Below are 16879 nucleotides of genomic sequence, written 5' to 3'. Positions count from 1 at the left end.
TCACCAGGGACAATTTACACATACACAAAGCCAATTAACCTGCAAGCCTGTACGTCTTTGGAGTGTGGGAGGAAACCGAAGATCTCAGAGCAAACCCACGCAGGTCGCGGGGGGAAAGTACTAACTCTGTAAAGATGGGATCGAACCCGGGTCTCCGGCGCTGCAAGCGCTGTAAGGCAGCGACTCTACCGCTGCGCCACCGTGACCGCCCTTCCTGCTTTGTTTGTTTTCTGGTGAGTGGATTAAGGTGGTGATCAAGCGCTTATGGAAGGAGAAACTATGGGGCTTTAAAACATGCTGTCATTTTGATTCATGAGAAGCCCACTTCAATGAAATGACCATCAAAGGCTGCAGGGAGTAAAAGGTTTTTATTAAAAAAATGTTTTTTTTAAAACTTTATTGTCAACCTCTGTCTCGCTGTAACCTGTTCCCACTTGAATCCAGGAGAATTAATAATGATTAAGATTTATGGTGATGTTGCCAGGACTTGAGGGCCTGAGCTATAAGCATAGGTTGAGCAGGCTGGGACTTTTTTCCTTGGAGCGCAGGAAGATGAGGGGTATTCTTATAGAGGTGTAGAAAATCATGCGAGGAATAGATAGTGTAGCCTGCCCAACCTCTCCCGATAGCTCAGGCCCTCATGTCCTGGCAACATCCTTGTAAATCTTCTCTGCACTCTTTCCAGTTTGACAACGTCCTTTCAAAGCAGGGTGGTCAATTGCTTCTGATCGACTCTGATCGGTACAGGTGACAGTAATAACGTAAACTACTTAAGTGATGTGTGGTCAACATCTGGACATGTGGTGTACAGCTCGTCATAAGTTGCTTTAATCAGTCTGAAGAAGGGTCTCGACCCGAAACGTCACCCATTCCTTCTCTTCCGAGGTGCTGCCCGACCTGCTGAGTTACCCCAGCATTTTGTGAATAAATACCAGTCACCAGAAGAGTAATTTTCTGCAGTGACCCCACTGGGGTGTTTAGTTTAGTGATACAGCGTGGAAATGGGCCCTTCGGCCCAAAGAGTCCTCGCCGACCAGCGATCCCAGCTGTTGAAAGGCTGGAGCGATTGGGCTTGTATACACTGGAATTTAGAAGGATGAGGGGGGATCTTATTGAAACATATAAGATAATTAGGGGATTGGACACATTAGAGGCAGGAAACATGTTCCCAATGTTGGGGGAGTCCAGAACAAGGGGCCACAGTTTAAGAATAAGGGGTAGGCCATTTAGAACGGAGATGAGGAAGAACTTTTTCAGTCAGAGAGTGGTGAAGGTGTGGAATTCTCTGCCTCAGAAGGCAGTGGAGGCCAGTTCGTTGGATGCTTTCAAGAGAGAGCTGGATAGAGCTCTTAAGGATAGCGGAGTGAGGGGGTATGGGGAGAAGGCAGGAACGGGGTACTGATTGAGAGTGATCAGCCATGATCGCATTGAATGGCGGTGCTGGCTCGAAGGGCTGGATGGCCTCCTCCTGCACCTATTGTCTATTGTCTATTAATGGCCTCCTCCTGCGTCTATTGTCTATTAACACTACCCAGCACACACTGGGGATAATTTGACATTTATAACCTAGCTAACTAACCTACAAGCCTGTACGTCTTTAGAGTGTGGGAGGAAACCAAAAATCTGGAGAAAACCCACGCAGGTCACAGGGAGAAAGTACAAACTCTGTACAGACCCGTAGTCAGGATCAAAGCCGGGTCTCTGGCGCTGTAAGGCAGTAGCTCCACCGCCACGCCACTGTGCCGCCTGGATTGGTAAGTATGTCAAGGGTGATGGGGAGAAGGCAGGAGAATGGGGTTGAGAGGGAAAAATAGATCAGCCTCAATTAAATGGCGAAGTAGACTTGATGGGCCTAATTCTGCTCCTAGAACCTATGAGCAAGCCCAGAGCAGGGAAGAATGTTTAACAAAAGGATCTTGAAAGCCACATGCAAGAAGGCAGTGGCAGTTGTTTAATTGAGATTGTATCTTCCTGATTTCTAGGGGATTATTTCGATGAAGTATCCACCTCATGAACTTGGAACAGGAGAAAAAGTACTGAAAATAGTTTTGGAAGGTAAGCTTCTCTTCATTTGATGAACAGATTGTAATTTAGAATGAAACATGGACACTTAAATGCACTGTATGCCTCTCTTTGCACTAAAACTGTTAATTTGCACTAGAATCGTTATCATGATATTGGTATTCTGGCAACTTAAAATTGCTGCCATTTTAAGCAGGGAGCGAGATTGTATGTTGCTGCCTGATTCTACCTTTTATGATGCAGGCCGATTTAAAAATAAAATTATTATTATCATATATATAAAATGTTAACATTTTAAAATTATATTCAGAAACATCTTCCTCGAGTTAGCTGCATGGTGGCGCAGCGGTAGAGTTGCTGCCTTACAGCGTCAGAGACCCAGGTTCGATCCTGACTACGGGTGCTCTCTGTACAGAGTTTGTACGTTCTCCCTGTGATCGGGTGGGTTTTCCCTGGGGTGCTCTGGTTTCCCCCCGCACTCCAAAGACATGCAGGTCTTGCGGGTTAATTGGCTCCGGTAAAAATTGTAATTTGTCCCCAGTGTGTGTGTACAGGGATCGCTGGTCGGCGTGGACTCGGTGGGCCCGAAGGCCCTGTTTCCTCGCTGTATCTCTAAACTAAAGTAAAGATAAGGAAGAAGGGTCGCAACCCGAAACGTCACCTCTCCCTGTTCTCCCGAGATGCTGCCTGATCTGCTGAGTTATTCCAGCACTTTGTGTCTTCCCTTGAGATAAGAACAAGATCCCTTATTCTTTTTCTGTTTTGACTTGTGCACCAGGTTTTAGTTATTTATGTGCATGGAAACAGAGTTCCTTTGCTGCTTTTTAAAGATTGCTAGACTAAGTTGACCTGTTGGGCCCAGACCACTCCTGCATTGGTGTAGCACCCTCCTCTTCTTTCCCCCCCCCCCCCCCCTCCACCACTCCATCCCCCTAACCCCTCTTATCCTCCCCCCTCCCTCCCTTAAAAATGTGAATAACTTAAAAAATATAACACCGATTTCAATGAAACATCTTCCATTAGCACCAAAGGGACGACGGTGAGTAAGGTGGGCCTAAAATTGTCGCGCTATCGTGTACCGTTTTAGCTGTAGTTCAGGAACGAACAAACAAACAAACGAGCAAACAAACGAGGGTTTTAATATATAGGGTTTTTTCTTATCAGTGAGAAAGGTTGCCGGTTTAGCTTTGGTCATAAGAGCCAGCATCACATGTTGACTTTGATGCACCAGTTTTCCACTGCATTCACAAAGCATTGCAGAATAAAATCTGCTCCCATGGAATTTAATTGGATAAAAAAAATTAAATGAATAATTCTTGATGCACGCGCGCGCACTCGATTAATTAATCATATCCAGGTAATCCCACGTTACAGCCCCACAGGTAATGGAAATCCATCCTCACTGAATTCACAAACCACCACTCCAGGATGTGTGGTTCAGAATAACATTTGCTCTCATGGAATTTAATTGAAATTTTTTTTCAATAAATCAATGCGATTTTTTTTTTTCCAACTCGTGTTTCTTGATATGACTCGATCTGTTTCTTGATATTACTCGACATGACTTGACGATGTAGGCAGTTTTTTGGGCATGCACCCTTCATATACGCTCTCCCAACTCTTGAGTCCTCCATTTGCCTTTTATCTCCACCCTTTATCACTTCACACCCCCATATCCCTCTCTCGGCTTTACATTCCTCCTCTCAATAGACAATAGACAATAGGTGCAGGAGTAGGCCATTCAGCCCTTCGAGCCAGCACCGCCATTCAATGCGATCATGGCTGATCACTCTCAATCAGTACCCCGTTCCTGCCTTCTCCCCATACCCCCTCACTCCGCTATCCTTAAGAGCTCTATCCAGCTCTCTCTTGAAAGCATCCAACGAACTGGCCTCCACTGCCTTCTGAGGCAGAGAATTCCACACCTTCACCACTCTCTGACTGAAAAAGTTCTTCCTCATCTCCGTTCTAAATGGCCTACCCCTTATTCTTCATACCCGACTTCCTTTTGTCTCCTTTTCACCTCTAGCCTTTGTCACCTGCTCCACCCACCGACTGCTCAAACAACACTTTCCCCCCCCCCCCCCCCAACCTGTTGTATCCACCTATCACTTGCCAGGCTTTGTGCCAGCCCCACCACTCTCTTCCAGCTTGCTCCCCCTACTCTGCTCAGTCTGAGGAAAGGTCCCCGATCAAAAACTGTGTCTCCTGTTCTTTCTCTCCCCAGAATCTGCCTGACCCGCTGAGTTCCTCAGGCACTTTTTTTTCTTTGGCTCTGACCCAGTTGTTTGGGAAGACCGTCCATACATGTCCCATTTGTTGCTAGGAGCCAGATCTTAACTCATCTTGAGTAGACATTGTAGCTCTTTCAGTCAGTTGGAATAGGTGACCAACGTACACCCTGGGGTGCCTCTCCGCCAGGCTTGGAACTGGAACGTCTGTGATTTTGATGTCTGAACAAAAGAGAGTTAGATCGAGCTCTAGGGGCTAGTGGGAATCCAGGGATATGGGGAGAGGGCAGGCACAGGTTACTGATTGTAGATGATCAGCCATGATGACAATGAATGGCGGTGCTGGCTCGAAGGGCCAAATGGCCTCCTGCTGCACCTATTTTCTATGTCTATTTAGCAGCACTCCACTCTCTCCTGAATAATGCAACGCAATGCAACTTTGAGAAGAACTGTTCACAAAAGTAGTCCAGAGAAATACTACTGTGTTTAGCTGCGACCTTTTTTCTATTGAGGTCTGACTGCAGTCTGATCGTCCAGATTCCTTTACTTTTCCTTTCTGCAGCTAATATTTAATTATTATTACCACATGGTCAGCACAGTTGCACAGTGCTTAAGTTGCTGCCTTGCAGGGCCGGAGACCCAGGTTTGATCCTGACTGTGGGTGCTGTCTGTACGGAGTTTGTACCTTATCCCCGTGACCGCATGGGTTTCCTCCGGGTGCTCCGGGTTCCTCCCACATTCCAAAAACGTGCAGGTTTGTAGGTCGATGGTCTTCGGTAAAAATTGTCCCTAAAGTGTCGGGTCGCGCTAGTGCACGGGTGATGGTTGGTCGACACGGACTCGGTGGGCCGAAGGGCCTGTTTCCGCGCTGTATCTCTAAAGTCTGAAGTAAAGTTCAGATAGATGTGAGTAAATACAATCTGATTGATGTTTCTGATTATGTTTGATTCTATTATTTCACATTGTGAATACTTAGCAGATGAACTTGCGATCTAAATTCTTTACATCAATAATTCATTGCCAACGCGTTAGGATTCTTGGCTGCGTGTATGGGGTGTGTTTTCACAGCCTGGTGGTGAGCCTGGGAACATCACGTCTTGTGTAGAAACCGGTCCATGTGAAATGTGAGGTTATTCACTTTGGAAGTAAGAATAGAAAGGCAGATTATTATCTGAATGGTGTCAAGTTAGGAGGAGGGGGAGTTCAACGAGATCTGGGTGTCCTAGTGCATCAGTCAATGAAAGGAAGCATGCAGGTACAGCAGGCAGTGAAGAAAGCCAATGGAATGTTGGCCTTCATAACAAGAGGAGTTGAGTATAGGAGCAAAGAGGTCCTTCTACAGTTGTACCGGGCCCTGGTGAGACCGCACCTGGAGTACTGTGTGCAGTTTTGGTCTCCAAATTTGAGGAAGGATATTCTTGCTATGGAGGGCGTGCAGCGTAGGTTCACTAGGTTAATTCCCGGAATGGCGGGACTGTCGTATGTTGAAAGGCTGGAGCGATTGGGCTTGTATACACTGGAATTTAGAAGGATGAGGGGGGATCTTATTGAAACATATAAGATAATTAGGGGATTGGACACATTAGAGGCAGGAAACATGTTCCCAATGTTGGGGGAGTCCAGAACAAGGGGCCACAGTTTAAGAATAAGGGGTAGGCCATTTAGAACGGAGATGAGGAAGAACTTTTTCAGTCAGAGAGTGGTGAAGGTGTGGAATTCTCTGCCTCAGAAAGCAGTGGAGGCCAGTTCGTTGGATGCTTTCAAGAGAGAGCTGGATAGAGCTCTTAAGGATAGCGGAGTGAGGGGGTATGGGGAGAAGGCAGGAACGGGGTACTGATTGAGAGTGATCAGCCATGATCGCATTGAATGGCGGTGCTGGCTCGAAGGGCTGGATGGCCTACTCCTGCACCTATTGTCTATTGTTTATTGTCTAATGTTTGATGTTGCGACAGTGTCGAGTGAAAAACGTGCTGGTCGCTTGTTATTCAGCTTATTTTGACGTGAAACCTTTTGGTTTTAAATGTAACTGGTTGGGGGTTCGGAGTTAAGCTACATCCAGAGGCTTTGGGAAGCCAACTGTGTAAACCATCTTTGATGTCACAGGCACGAGGCAAGCCCTGACGTGGCTCGGAGAGGTTATGTTGCTCCAACGTTTTAGTTTTTCTTAGGTCTGGTATGGTACTTTATTTGTCACCTGTACCGAGGTACAGTGAAACTCGTTTTTGTATACAGTTCAGTACAAGTATCACTATGGCGATGCTCCCCGACGTACGATGTTTCGGCTTTGCAATGGTGCAAACGGCAGCGACCCGGATCTCTGGCGCTATAATACACGTGATCACGTGTATTAAATTCATTTCGACTTACGATGTTTTCGGTTTCCGATGGGTTTCCCGGAACGTAGCCCCATCGTAAGTTGAGGAGCACCTGAACATAAGCTCTTGGGTACATCTTAGAAATGCATCCCACATACAGTACAAGTGTCTGGCAGTACTATACAGAGTCGCCTGTTTGACGCCATTTTCAAGCCCCAGTTGTCGCACGTGCAGGGATCTGGACCTGTCCATGAAGGTCTGTTGCCTTGGCAACGTTCCAGGATTGGCCTGGCCAAGCGTGGTCGTGCTGCCCTCCACTGCTCCTCCTCCGCTGTATGCCGCGTGAGGACCATTCGCTCAGCTTCTTGGGGCGCTTTAGTTTAGTTTAGGGATGCAGCGCGTAAACTGGCCCTTCGGCCCGCCGAGCCGCACCGACCAGCGATCCCCGCGCACTAACACTATCCTACACAAACTAGGGACAATTTACAATTTTAACCTAAGCCAATTAACCTACAAACCTGTACGTCTTTGGAGAGTGGGAGGAAACCGGAGGTCTCGGAGAAATACGCACGGGGAAAATGTACAAACTCCGTACAGACAGCACCCGTGGTCAGGATCGAACCTGGATCTGTGGCGCTATAAGGCAGCAGCTCTATCGCTGCACCACTGTGCTGTCAATGTGTCTCTATCTCTGGTGTAGACCAGCATCTGCACTTACTTCTTACACACATGGATTTTACGAATGTCTTTACAGAAATTTAATTGAACGTAATGGTGGCAGTGTGTGATCGATATACGTTTGTGTTTTGTGGGATTCTGAAAGTTCAAACCCTTGTCGTGAGATACACTGCTGTAATTTTCTGTTTTTCTTAGAACCAACTACACAGCCTTCTACGTCCAACCAAGCATCAATCAACACCTTTATATTTGGGAAGTTGGTGGAAGACTGTGAGAGCATTCTGAAACAAGGGGTAAGCACGTCAATGAAGCGTTTATAACTAGGGCAGAATGGTGGCGCAGCGATAGAGTTGCTGCCATACAGCGCTTTCAGCGCTGGAGACCCGGGTTCGAACCTGACTAAGGGTGCTGTCTGTACAGAGTTTGTACGTTCTCCCCGTGACCTGCGTGGGTTTTCTCCGAGATCTTCGGTTTCCTCCCACACTCCAGAGACATACAGGTTTGTAGGTCTGAAGAAGGGTCTTGACCCCCAAACGTCATCCATTCCTTCTCTCCAAAGATGCTGCCTGTCCCGCTGAGTTACTCCAGCACCTTGTGTCTTCCTTCGATTTAAACCGGCATCTGCAGTTCTAAAGGGGGGGGGGGAGGGGCGCCCCGAGAACAGAGGGGGACCCCGCGTGGTGGGGGGGGTGCTGAGAACAGAGGGGGACCCGACGTGGGGGGGGGGGGGGGTAGCTGCGGAGAACAAAGAGGGACCATCAGGACAATAATAACTGTCCTTCACTGTCTCTTCACATACCCTGTGTATTGTATGCAAAACAAAGAATTTAACTGTACCTAGGTACTCGTGATAGTAAAGTATCATTGGAAATGTCAGATTTGTCAATGCAGGTAAATGTCACTGTGATAAATATACACAGTGGGAGCTCTGGGCCACTGTGGGATTTTTTTCTCCCCTTCCATGTTTAAATTAAACTCGGGCAGACAGGTAGGTGCTAAATCTATTGTGTTATATCACAAGCAGAAAGCTGTTCACATTCTTTACTACATTGTTTTCTACGCTGTGTAGATTTTTGTTTAGATTTAGAGATACAGCGCGGAAACAGGCCCTTCGGCCCACCGGGTCTACGCCGCCCAGCGATCCCCGCACATTAACACTATCCTACACACACTAGGGACAATTTAAAAAAAAACATTTGCCCAGCCAATTAACCTACATACCTGTACGTCTTTGGAGTGTGGGAGGAAACCGAAGATCTCGGAGAAAACCCACGCAGGTCACGGGGAGAACGTACAAACTCCGTACAGACGGCACCTGTAGTCAGGATCGAACCCGAGTCTCCGGCGCTGCATTCGCTGTAAGGCAGCAACTCTACGGCTGCGCCACCGTGACGCCATTTTAGCAGTGGTGGGTCCAGACCCTTCTTCAGAACCGAAATGTCACCTATTCCTTTTCTCTGGAGATGCTGCTTTACCCTGCCGAGTTACTCCAGCCTTTTGTGTCTATCTTCAGTTTAAACCACCGTTTAACTGCAGTTCCTTGCTACACAAAACTATAAGGTGTGCCCAGTGTGTGTTGGATGGAACTAGTGTAGGGGTGATTGGGTATTGTGAGCCGTTTTGGGGCCCCATATCCGAGGAAGGATGAGCTGGCATTGGAGAGGGTCCAGAGGAGGTTTACGCAAATGGTCCCAGAAATGATTGGGTTAACATTTGATGAGCGTTTGACGGCACTGGGCCTGTACTCACTGGAGTTTAGAAGGATGAGGGGGGGACCTCAATACCGAATTCTGAAAGGCCTGGAGAGAGTGGATGTGGAAAGATGTTTCCACCAGTGTGAGAGTCTAGGACCAGAGGGCACAGCCTCAGAATAAAAGGACGCAACTTTAGAAAGGAGATGAGGAGGAGTTTCTTTAGTCAGAGGGCGGTGAATCTGTGGAATTCATTGCCGCGGACGGCTGTGGAGGCCAAGTCAATGGTTATTTTTAAGGCGGAGATTGACAGATTCTTGCTGCGTGCGGGTGTCAGTGGTTGTGGAGAGAAGGCAGGAGAATGGGGGTGAGAGGGAAGGATACATCAGCCATGATTGAATGACGGAGTAGACTTGATGGGCCGAATGGCTGAATTCTGCTCCTATAACGTATGAATGTCAACATGGGCGCTCCGGCAGCGGCAGAGGCAACGTGTTCGCCCGCCCCGAATCGCGGGGCTTGGGTCGGCCCGCCATGGACCTTTCACCATCCGGCGCGGCCTGAAATAGGCCGCGGGATTTTTCACCGCCCAGCGGGGGCTTCAATATCGGGAGCCCCGACCGCCCCGACGTGGCAACTCCAACAGCCTGACCGCGGGACAAGACAGCAGGGAAGAGAAAAAGACATTCTGGCCTTCCATCACAGTGAGGAGGGACTGGAGGAGACTCACTGTGATGGATGTTTCTTTTTGTTTGGTGTTAGTTGTGATTGTATGTGTTATTGCATTTTTATTGATTAATCTTATTGGTCTTATTGTTCAACTGCGGGTAATGTTTCATTTTACTACACATTTATGTGTATGTAACAAATAAACGACTATTGACTATTGAAGAGAGGAAGGACTAAAAATGGTGTTAGCCCCCCCCTGGCTAAAGAATTTCCTCCAGAGTGTTTGGACTACATTTAAGGAAGTGGTGTGACTTATGTCAACCAAACTACCTCTTCGTTCTCTAGTTTGTAACTGAGTCCTTTATTTCTCTCCTCTTGTCTCCGTAGGACACGGTGGTGCTCACGAACTTCCAAGCCAGCAAGTCATCGAGTGCCAGCAAGGATGGGCGGCACGCTTTCCAGCTCGAACTCTCCAACGAGGCAGGAGCCACGGTCTTTGTAAGTCGAGCTACATTCAGCCGGGCGTGTACTTGGCACGTTAGGACAGTTGGGAATATTGGCAAAAAAATGTGTTGGAAATACCAAGGAGTCCATGCAGCTGATATTATACAAGATGGTCCATATCTCTCATCCCGCACATACATGACCCATATCTCACACTGCACATACAGACCCATATCTCACACTGCACATACATGACCCATCTCTCACAAGGCACGCACATGACCCATATCTCTCACAAGGCACACACATGACCCATGTCACTCATACAGCACATGCGTGACCCATATCTCTCAAGGCATATAAATGACCTGCATCTCTCATTTGAGCATACATGGCCCTTATCTCTCATACAGCACATGCATGACCCATATCTCTCATACAACACATAGATGGTCTATATTGCTTATACAGCACATACGTTGCCCATGTACAGCGCGTACATGACCCATATCGCTCATACAACACGGAAGCAGGCCCTTCAGGGCTGAACTATGATTCTATGACATTCAGCACAGTATGTCTCTGACATTGTTCTGAACCTTTTCATACCTCTAGTTTCCCTCACCCCTGACTGACTCTCTGTACGAAGAAGGGTCTCGACCCAAAACATCACCTATTCCCTTTCCTTTAGGAAGTAGATGAGGAGGAATTTCTTTAGTCAGAAGGTGGTGAATCTGAATTCATTGCCACAGAAGGCTGTGGAGGCCAAGTCAATGGATATTTTTAAGGCAGAGATAGATACGTAGATTCTTGATTAGTACAGGTGTCGGGGGTTATGGGGAGAAGGCAGGTGAATGGGGTTGAGAGGGAAAGATGAATGTGCCATGATTGAATGGCAGACTAGACTTGATGGGTCGAATGGCCTAATTCTGCTCCTATCACTTATGACCTTATGAACTTGCATTAATTTGCGTCGTGTTCGCACATATTTTGCCCGGCACCCTTGCCATTGATGTGGCCCCTGGGGTTGGAGAACACTTTAGACGGGAGGCTCAGTCAAGATCTTGTCTTTGTTTATCTGACCGTTATTTGTGGTGCTGCAAAAAGTCCTCATTTGGCAAGGTTGAGCTGAGCTGTGCTGTGTCGGTCCAGCTTGCAGTCTTCAGGATCGGCAGCAGGTGGCGACATCTGAGCCCAGAGACTGCGGTGGGAAGAATATTCAATCCAGTGCACCGATCTTTGTCAAAGAAATGCCAGAGTGCAATTGAAAGTGAAGATCGCTTTTCAATCACAAGATCATGAGGATAATTACGCCCGATTAATATTTCGGGTAATTTATCCAAAATGCCTTTCCGCTGACTGGTTAGCACGCCGCTAAAGCTATTCACTGTACCACGGGTACACGTGGCAATAAACTCGGCTCAACTGGAAAGGGTGGAGAGAAGATCTGCAAGGATGTTGCCAGGGCCTTAGCGGGATGGAGAGGTTGAGCAGGCTGCCACATTATTCCTCGCTGCGCAGGAGGATGAGAGGCGATCTTTTAGAGGTGTAAAAAAAACGATGGGATGAATATACAGGTGGTCCTCAACTTACAATGGGGTTACATTCCGATTAACCCATCGCAAACCGAAAATATCGTACATTGAAATGCATTTAATGCATCTGATCACAAGGCCAGCTGTGGGTGGCTGCCGTTGCCCAGCGTTTGCACCGTTGTAAAGGCGAAATATCGTAAGTCGAAGCATCGTTGGTCGAGGAGCATCTGTATCGGGCAAGTGCACAGAGGCTTTTGCCCAGAGTAGGTAAATCCAGAACCAGAGGACATAGATTTCAGGTCAGGGAGGAGAGATTTAGCAGGAACCTGAGGGGTAACGTTTTCACACAAAGGGTGGTGGGTGTATGGAACGAGCTGCCAGAGGAGGTAGTTGAGGCAGGGACTATCGCAACGTTTAAGAAACTCTTGGACAGGTTCATGGATGGGATAGGTTTAGAGGGATAATGGGCCAAACGCAGGCAGGTGGGACTAGTGTAGATGGTCAGCATGGGGCAAATTGGGCCAAAGTGCCTGTTTCCACTCTCTGTATCGACTGGCTAAGTGTTTCTTTTTGTTTTGTTTCCTGAACCAGAGGACCTAGGTTTAAGCTGAGGGGGGAAAGATTTAATGGGAACCTGAGGGGTAACTTTTTTCACACAAAGCCTGGTGGGTGTATGGAACAAGTTGCTGGAGGAGGTAGTTGAGGCAGGTATTATCGCAACGATTAAGAAACATTTAGACGGGTACCTGGATTAGAGGGACATGGGCCAAAAGTAGAGTAGTGTAGATGGGGCATGTTGGTCGGTGTGGGCAAGTTGGGCCGAAGGGCCTGTTTCTATGCCATATGTCTCTATGACTCTATCTAAGATGGATTATTCATGAGGTCAGCTGCTGGCTGTGTGAATACAGTGACTATCGAGTAGAATTCAAAACCAGATTTGAGACTCGTCAACTTAATTAATGCCACATTACAGTAAACCCTTATTTAAATGGACCCTTTTATAACGTTATAGAAGTAGAGGATCAATTATCGAGATTCAGGCCTGTAGACGTAACTGGGTCATCTGGAGCTCAAGTCAAGTGACTGTGGACTGCACTGCACTTGCCTGAAGCTTGCACTTTTGATAAACACCACCAGAAACCAATTATATATTTGTTATTTATTAAATATTAAGAACTTGCTGCAGGCATTCAGTCTCATTAAGTCATTTGACAAATTGGCGGTCACCACAAAAAAAAATTCTGGTCCTGAATCATTAAGGTATTAGTTTGTTTCTCTGTATTGGTTTTTTTTTAAGTCATTTTTTATTTAGTTTAGTTTAGTGATTAAGCATGGAAATGGATCCTCCCCCCCACCTCCCCCACCTCCCCCACCTCCATCCTTCTAAACTCCAGCAAGTGTACTCCCAGTGCCGCCAAACCCTCACCATTCGCTAACCCGATCATCCCCGGGATCATTCTCGTAAAAACCTCCTCAGGACCCTCTCCAATGCCAGCATATCCTTAAGCTTGTATACACTGGAATTTAGAAGGATGAGAGGGGATCTTATCGAAACGTATAAGATTATTAAGGGGTTGGTCACGTTAGAGGCAGGAAACATGTTCCCAATGTTGGGGGAGTCCAGAACAAGGGGCCACAGTTTAAGAATAAGGGGTGGGCCATATGGAGCGGAGATGAGGAAAAACCTTTTTCAGTCAGAGAGTTGTGAATCTGTGGAATTCTCTGCCTTAGAAGGCAGTGGAGGCCAATTCTCTGAATGCATTCAAGAGAGCTAGATAGAGCTCTTAAGGATAGCGGAGTCAGGGGGTATGGGGAGAAGGCAGGAACGGGGTACTGATTGAGAATGGTCAGCCATGATCACATTGAATGGCGATGCTGGCTCGAAGGGCCGAATGGCCTACTCCTGCACCTATTGTCTATTGTCCCCAGATATGGGACACAAAACTGCTCACAATACTCCAAATGTGGTCTGACCAGTACCTTATAAAGCCTCGGCATTACATCCCGCCAAGTCCTCTCGAAAGGAATGCTAACATTGCATTTGCCCCTTCTCCCTACGCACGAGGCGTAGTTTACTAGAGGCCAATTAACCAACAAACCCGCGCGAATGAATGCGGGAGGAAACCGGAGCACCCGGAGAAAACTCGTGGGGGCCACGGGGAGAAAATGGCCGACTGCACGCAGACAGAGCCAGAGGTCAGGATCAAACCTGTCTCCCTGGCGCTGTGAGGCAGCAACTCTATCAGCTGCACCACAGCGCCGCCTTTTGTCATCAGAATCGTTTTCTAAAATGCTGCAAAGCAGAAACACAATCTCATTACATCCCTTTATTAAGTTGTAATGAATTTGGCAGCAAAAAGGTGGTGATTCAATTGGATGTGTGTGGAAGGACAATCTCTAGAGAGCTCGGATTGGAACTGTGAATCTGTTGATCGAGTTTTAGCTTGGGCTTCTCAGGCTTCAGGCAGCTGAACAGTGGCAGCAGGTTTGCCCAGGAAGGAACTGCAGATGCTGCTTTAAACTGACGATGGACACACAAAGCTGGAGTAACTCGATGGGCCAGGCAGCATCTCCGGAGAAAAGGAATAGGCGACGTTTTGGGTCGAGGCCCTTCTCCAGACTGAGTCGGGGAGGAAGGGAAACGAGAGATATAGACGGTGTTTTAGAGAGATAAGAGAACAAATGAATGGAAAAATATGCAAAAAAGTAACGATGATAAATAAAAGAAAGGCAGCGGGTTTGTCAGCGGAGAGAGTCTGTTTCCACGTGACACCCTGGGAGAGGCTATTCGGCCCATCGGGTGGAGGTCGTACCTCACTGAACCGTGCTTGCCTTGAGATGACCTCTGATGATACTTTAGACTTTACTTTAGAGACACAGCGTGGAAGCAGGCCCTTTGGCCCACTGAGTCCGTGCTGACCAGCGATCCCCGTACATTAGCACTATCCTACACACTTTAGGGACATAGGGCCAATTTACGTTTTTACAGAAGCCATTTAATCTACAAACCTGTATGTCTTTGGAGTGTGGGAGGAAACCAGTGCACCCGGGGAAAACCCATGCAGGTCACGGGGAGAGTGTACAAACTCTGTACAGACAGCACCCATGGTCAGGATCGAACCCGGGTCTCTGACGCTGTAAGGCAGCAACTTTGCCACTGGGCCCCCCCCAATCTTCTCGATCATTTGGTGTGATTGTGGTAACACTGTTGTACCAGACACTGTAGGTTAGTTGGGAGTTCCAGCCTTCAAGTGTAAAGGTTGCTCTGGTTACTTCATCTTGGGCCAGTGCAAAGAGACCCAATAGATAGACACAAAATGCTGGAGTAACTCAGCGGGTCAGGCAGCATCTCTGGGGAGAAGGAATGGGTGACGTTTCGGGTTGAGACCCTTCCTCATACGGTAAGTCACGGGAAAGGGCAACCACGACATGAAACTTCTTCCCCAGCTGATTCCGCCAAGCTTCCTTTAAACTTTACCCCTCTTATCCTTAAACCTGTGCCCTTTAGTCATTGACCTTTCCACCCTGGGGGAATAACGTTCTGGCTCTCTACCCTTTCTTTGCGTCTCAGCAGAAAATGGCAGGGTGGCGCAGTGGTAGAGTTGCTGCCTTACAGCGAATGAGGCGCCAGAGACACGGGTTCGATCCCGACTACGGGCGCTGTCTGTACGGAGTTGGTACGTTCTCCCCGTGACCTGCGTGGGTTTTCTCCGAGATCTTCGGTTTCCTCCCACACTCCAAAGACGTACAGGTTTGTAGGTTAATTGGCTTGGTAAATGTTAAAAAAAAATTGTCTCTAGTGGGTATAGGATAGTGTTAGTGTGCGGGGATCGCTGGTCGGCGCGGACCCGGTGGGCCGAAAGGGCCTGTTTCCGCGCTGTATCTCTAAACTAAACTAATCCAAGGTGTTCCAACCCCTCTTTTAGCTAATACCCTCTAATCCAGGCAGCATTCTGGTCAACCTCTTCTGCACCCTCACCAAAGCCTCCAATTTTCTTTAGTTTTAGAGATACAGTTTTAGTTTTAGAGAGACAGCGCAGAAACAGGCCCACCGGGTCCGCGCCGACCAGCGATCCCCGCATATTAACACTATCCTACACACACTAGGGACAATGTTTACGTTTACCAAGCCAATTAACCTACATACCTGTACGTCTTTGGTGTGTGGGTGGAAACCGAAGATCTCGGAGAAAACCCACGCAGGTCACGGGGAGAACGTACAAACTCCGTACAGATGGCACCCGTAGCCGGGATCGAACCCAGGTCTCTGGCGCTGCATTCGTTGTAAGGTAGCAACTCTACCGCTGCGCCACCTTTGTGATGGGGCAACCAGAACTGCACACAACACACCAACTATTAATGCTTTTTTTAAAATGCCGTTCTACAAATTAGCGTAGCACATTTAAATTGCTTTCCCTTGGCATCCTTACGATTAATGCTATTGGTTATGTGCTGTAATCAACTTTAGACTAAAAGAAATATTACTAATTAGTTGTCGGTAATTCTTTTGAAGAGTATAGAGAATCCATTATTAACAAAGGTTAAAGAAAGAGATTTTTCTTTGCAAAAGGCAATCAGTGGTGTAGTTGGAAAAGCTGCTGCCTCACAGCCCAAGTGATCCCGGTTCAATCCTAACCTCTGGTCCCGTCAGTGTATTCATCAGTGATAGGAGCAGAATTACACCATTCGGCCAATCAAGTCTACTCCGCCATTCAATTATGGCTGATCTAACTCTCCCTCCTAACCCCATTCTCCTGGCTTCTCCCCATAACCCGTGTACTAATCAAGAATCTATCCATCTATGCCTTAAAAATATCCATTAACTTGACCTCCGCAAAGAATTCCACAGACTCATCACCCTCTGACCAAAGAAATTCCTCCTCCTCTCCTTCCTAAAGGAATGTCCTTTAATCCTGAGGCTCTGGCCTCTGGTCCCAGACTCTCCCACTAGTGGAAACATCCTCTCCACGTTACTCTATCCAGATCTATCCTGGTATGGAGTGTTCACGTTCTTCCTGTGACCATGCGGGTACATTCCCAACACTCAAAGATGTGCGGGCTGGTAGATTTATTGGGCATGATCCATTGCCCCGAGCATGAGGCTGAGCTATAGAGCCTGGGTGAGGTTTGTGGCAGTGTGGGCTTGGCAGCGTCCACACGATCCGCCCGTCCGGGCCTTGAGTTTAGTCGCGCAATGGGCAATCCTGCTTATTTGGTTCCGTGTCAGTGCTTATGGTCTACCCTGCACCCACCACTACAATGATATACGGTCCAATTGTTCACTATACCTCTGG

General features: G+C 47.6%; 1 protein-coding gene across 2 annotated transcripts in view; it reads left to right on the top strand.

The window, feature by feature from the left end:
* pot1 (protection of telomeres 1 homolog) overlaps positions 1–16879 on the top strand; it is a 148076-nt gene that overhangs the window by 34107 nt on the left and 97090 nt on the right. For both annotated transcript variants that reach the window (XM_078416516.1, XM_078416517.1), the window contains exons 3-5: positions 1983–2055; positions 7442–7539; positions 9994–10104. In XM_078416516.1, the coding sequence (XP_078272642.1) occupies positions 1983–2055; positions 7442–7539; positions 9994–10104 (282 nt within the window). The remainder of the gene's footprint in view (positions 1–1982; positions 2056–7441; positions 7540–9993; positions 10105–16879) is intronic.

This window comes from Rhinoraja longicauda, chromosome 20 (assembly GCF_053455715.1).
Source record: "Rhinoraja longicauda isolate Sanriku21f chromosome 20, sRhiLon1.1, whole genome shotgun sequence".
NCBI lineage: Eukaryota > Metazoa > Chordata > Chondrichthyes > Rajiformes > Arhynchobatidae > Rhinoraja > Rhinoraja longicauda.
This window is presented reverse-complemented; position numbering and strand designations above follow the sequence as displayed.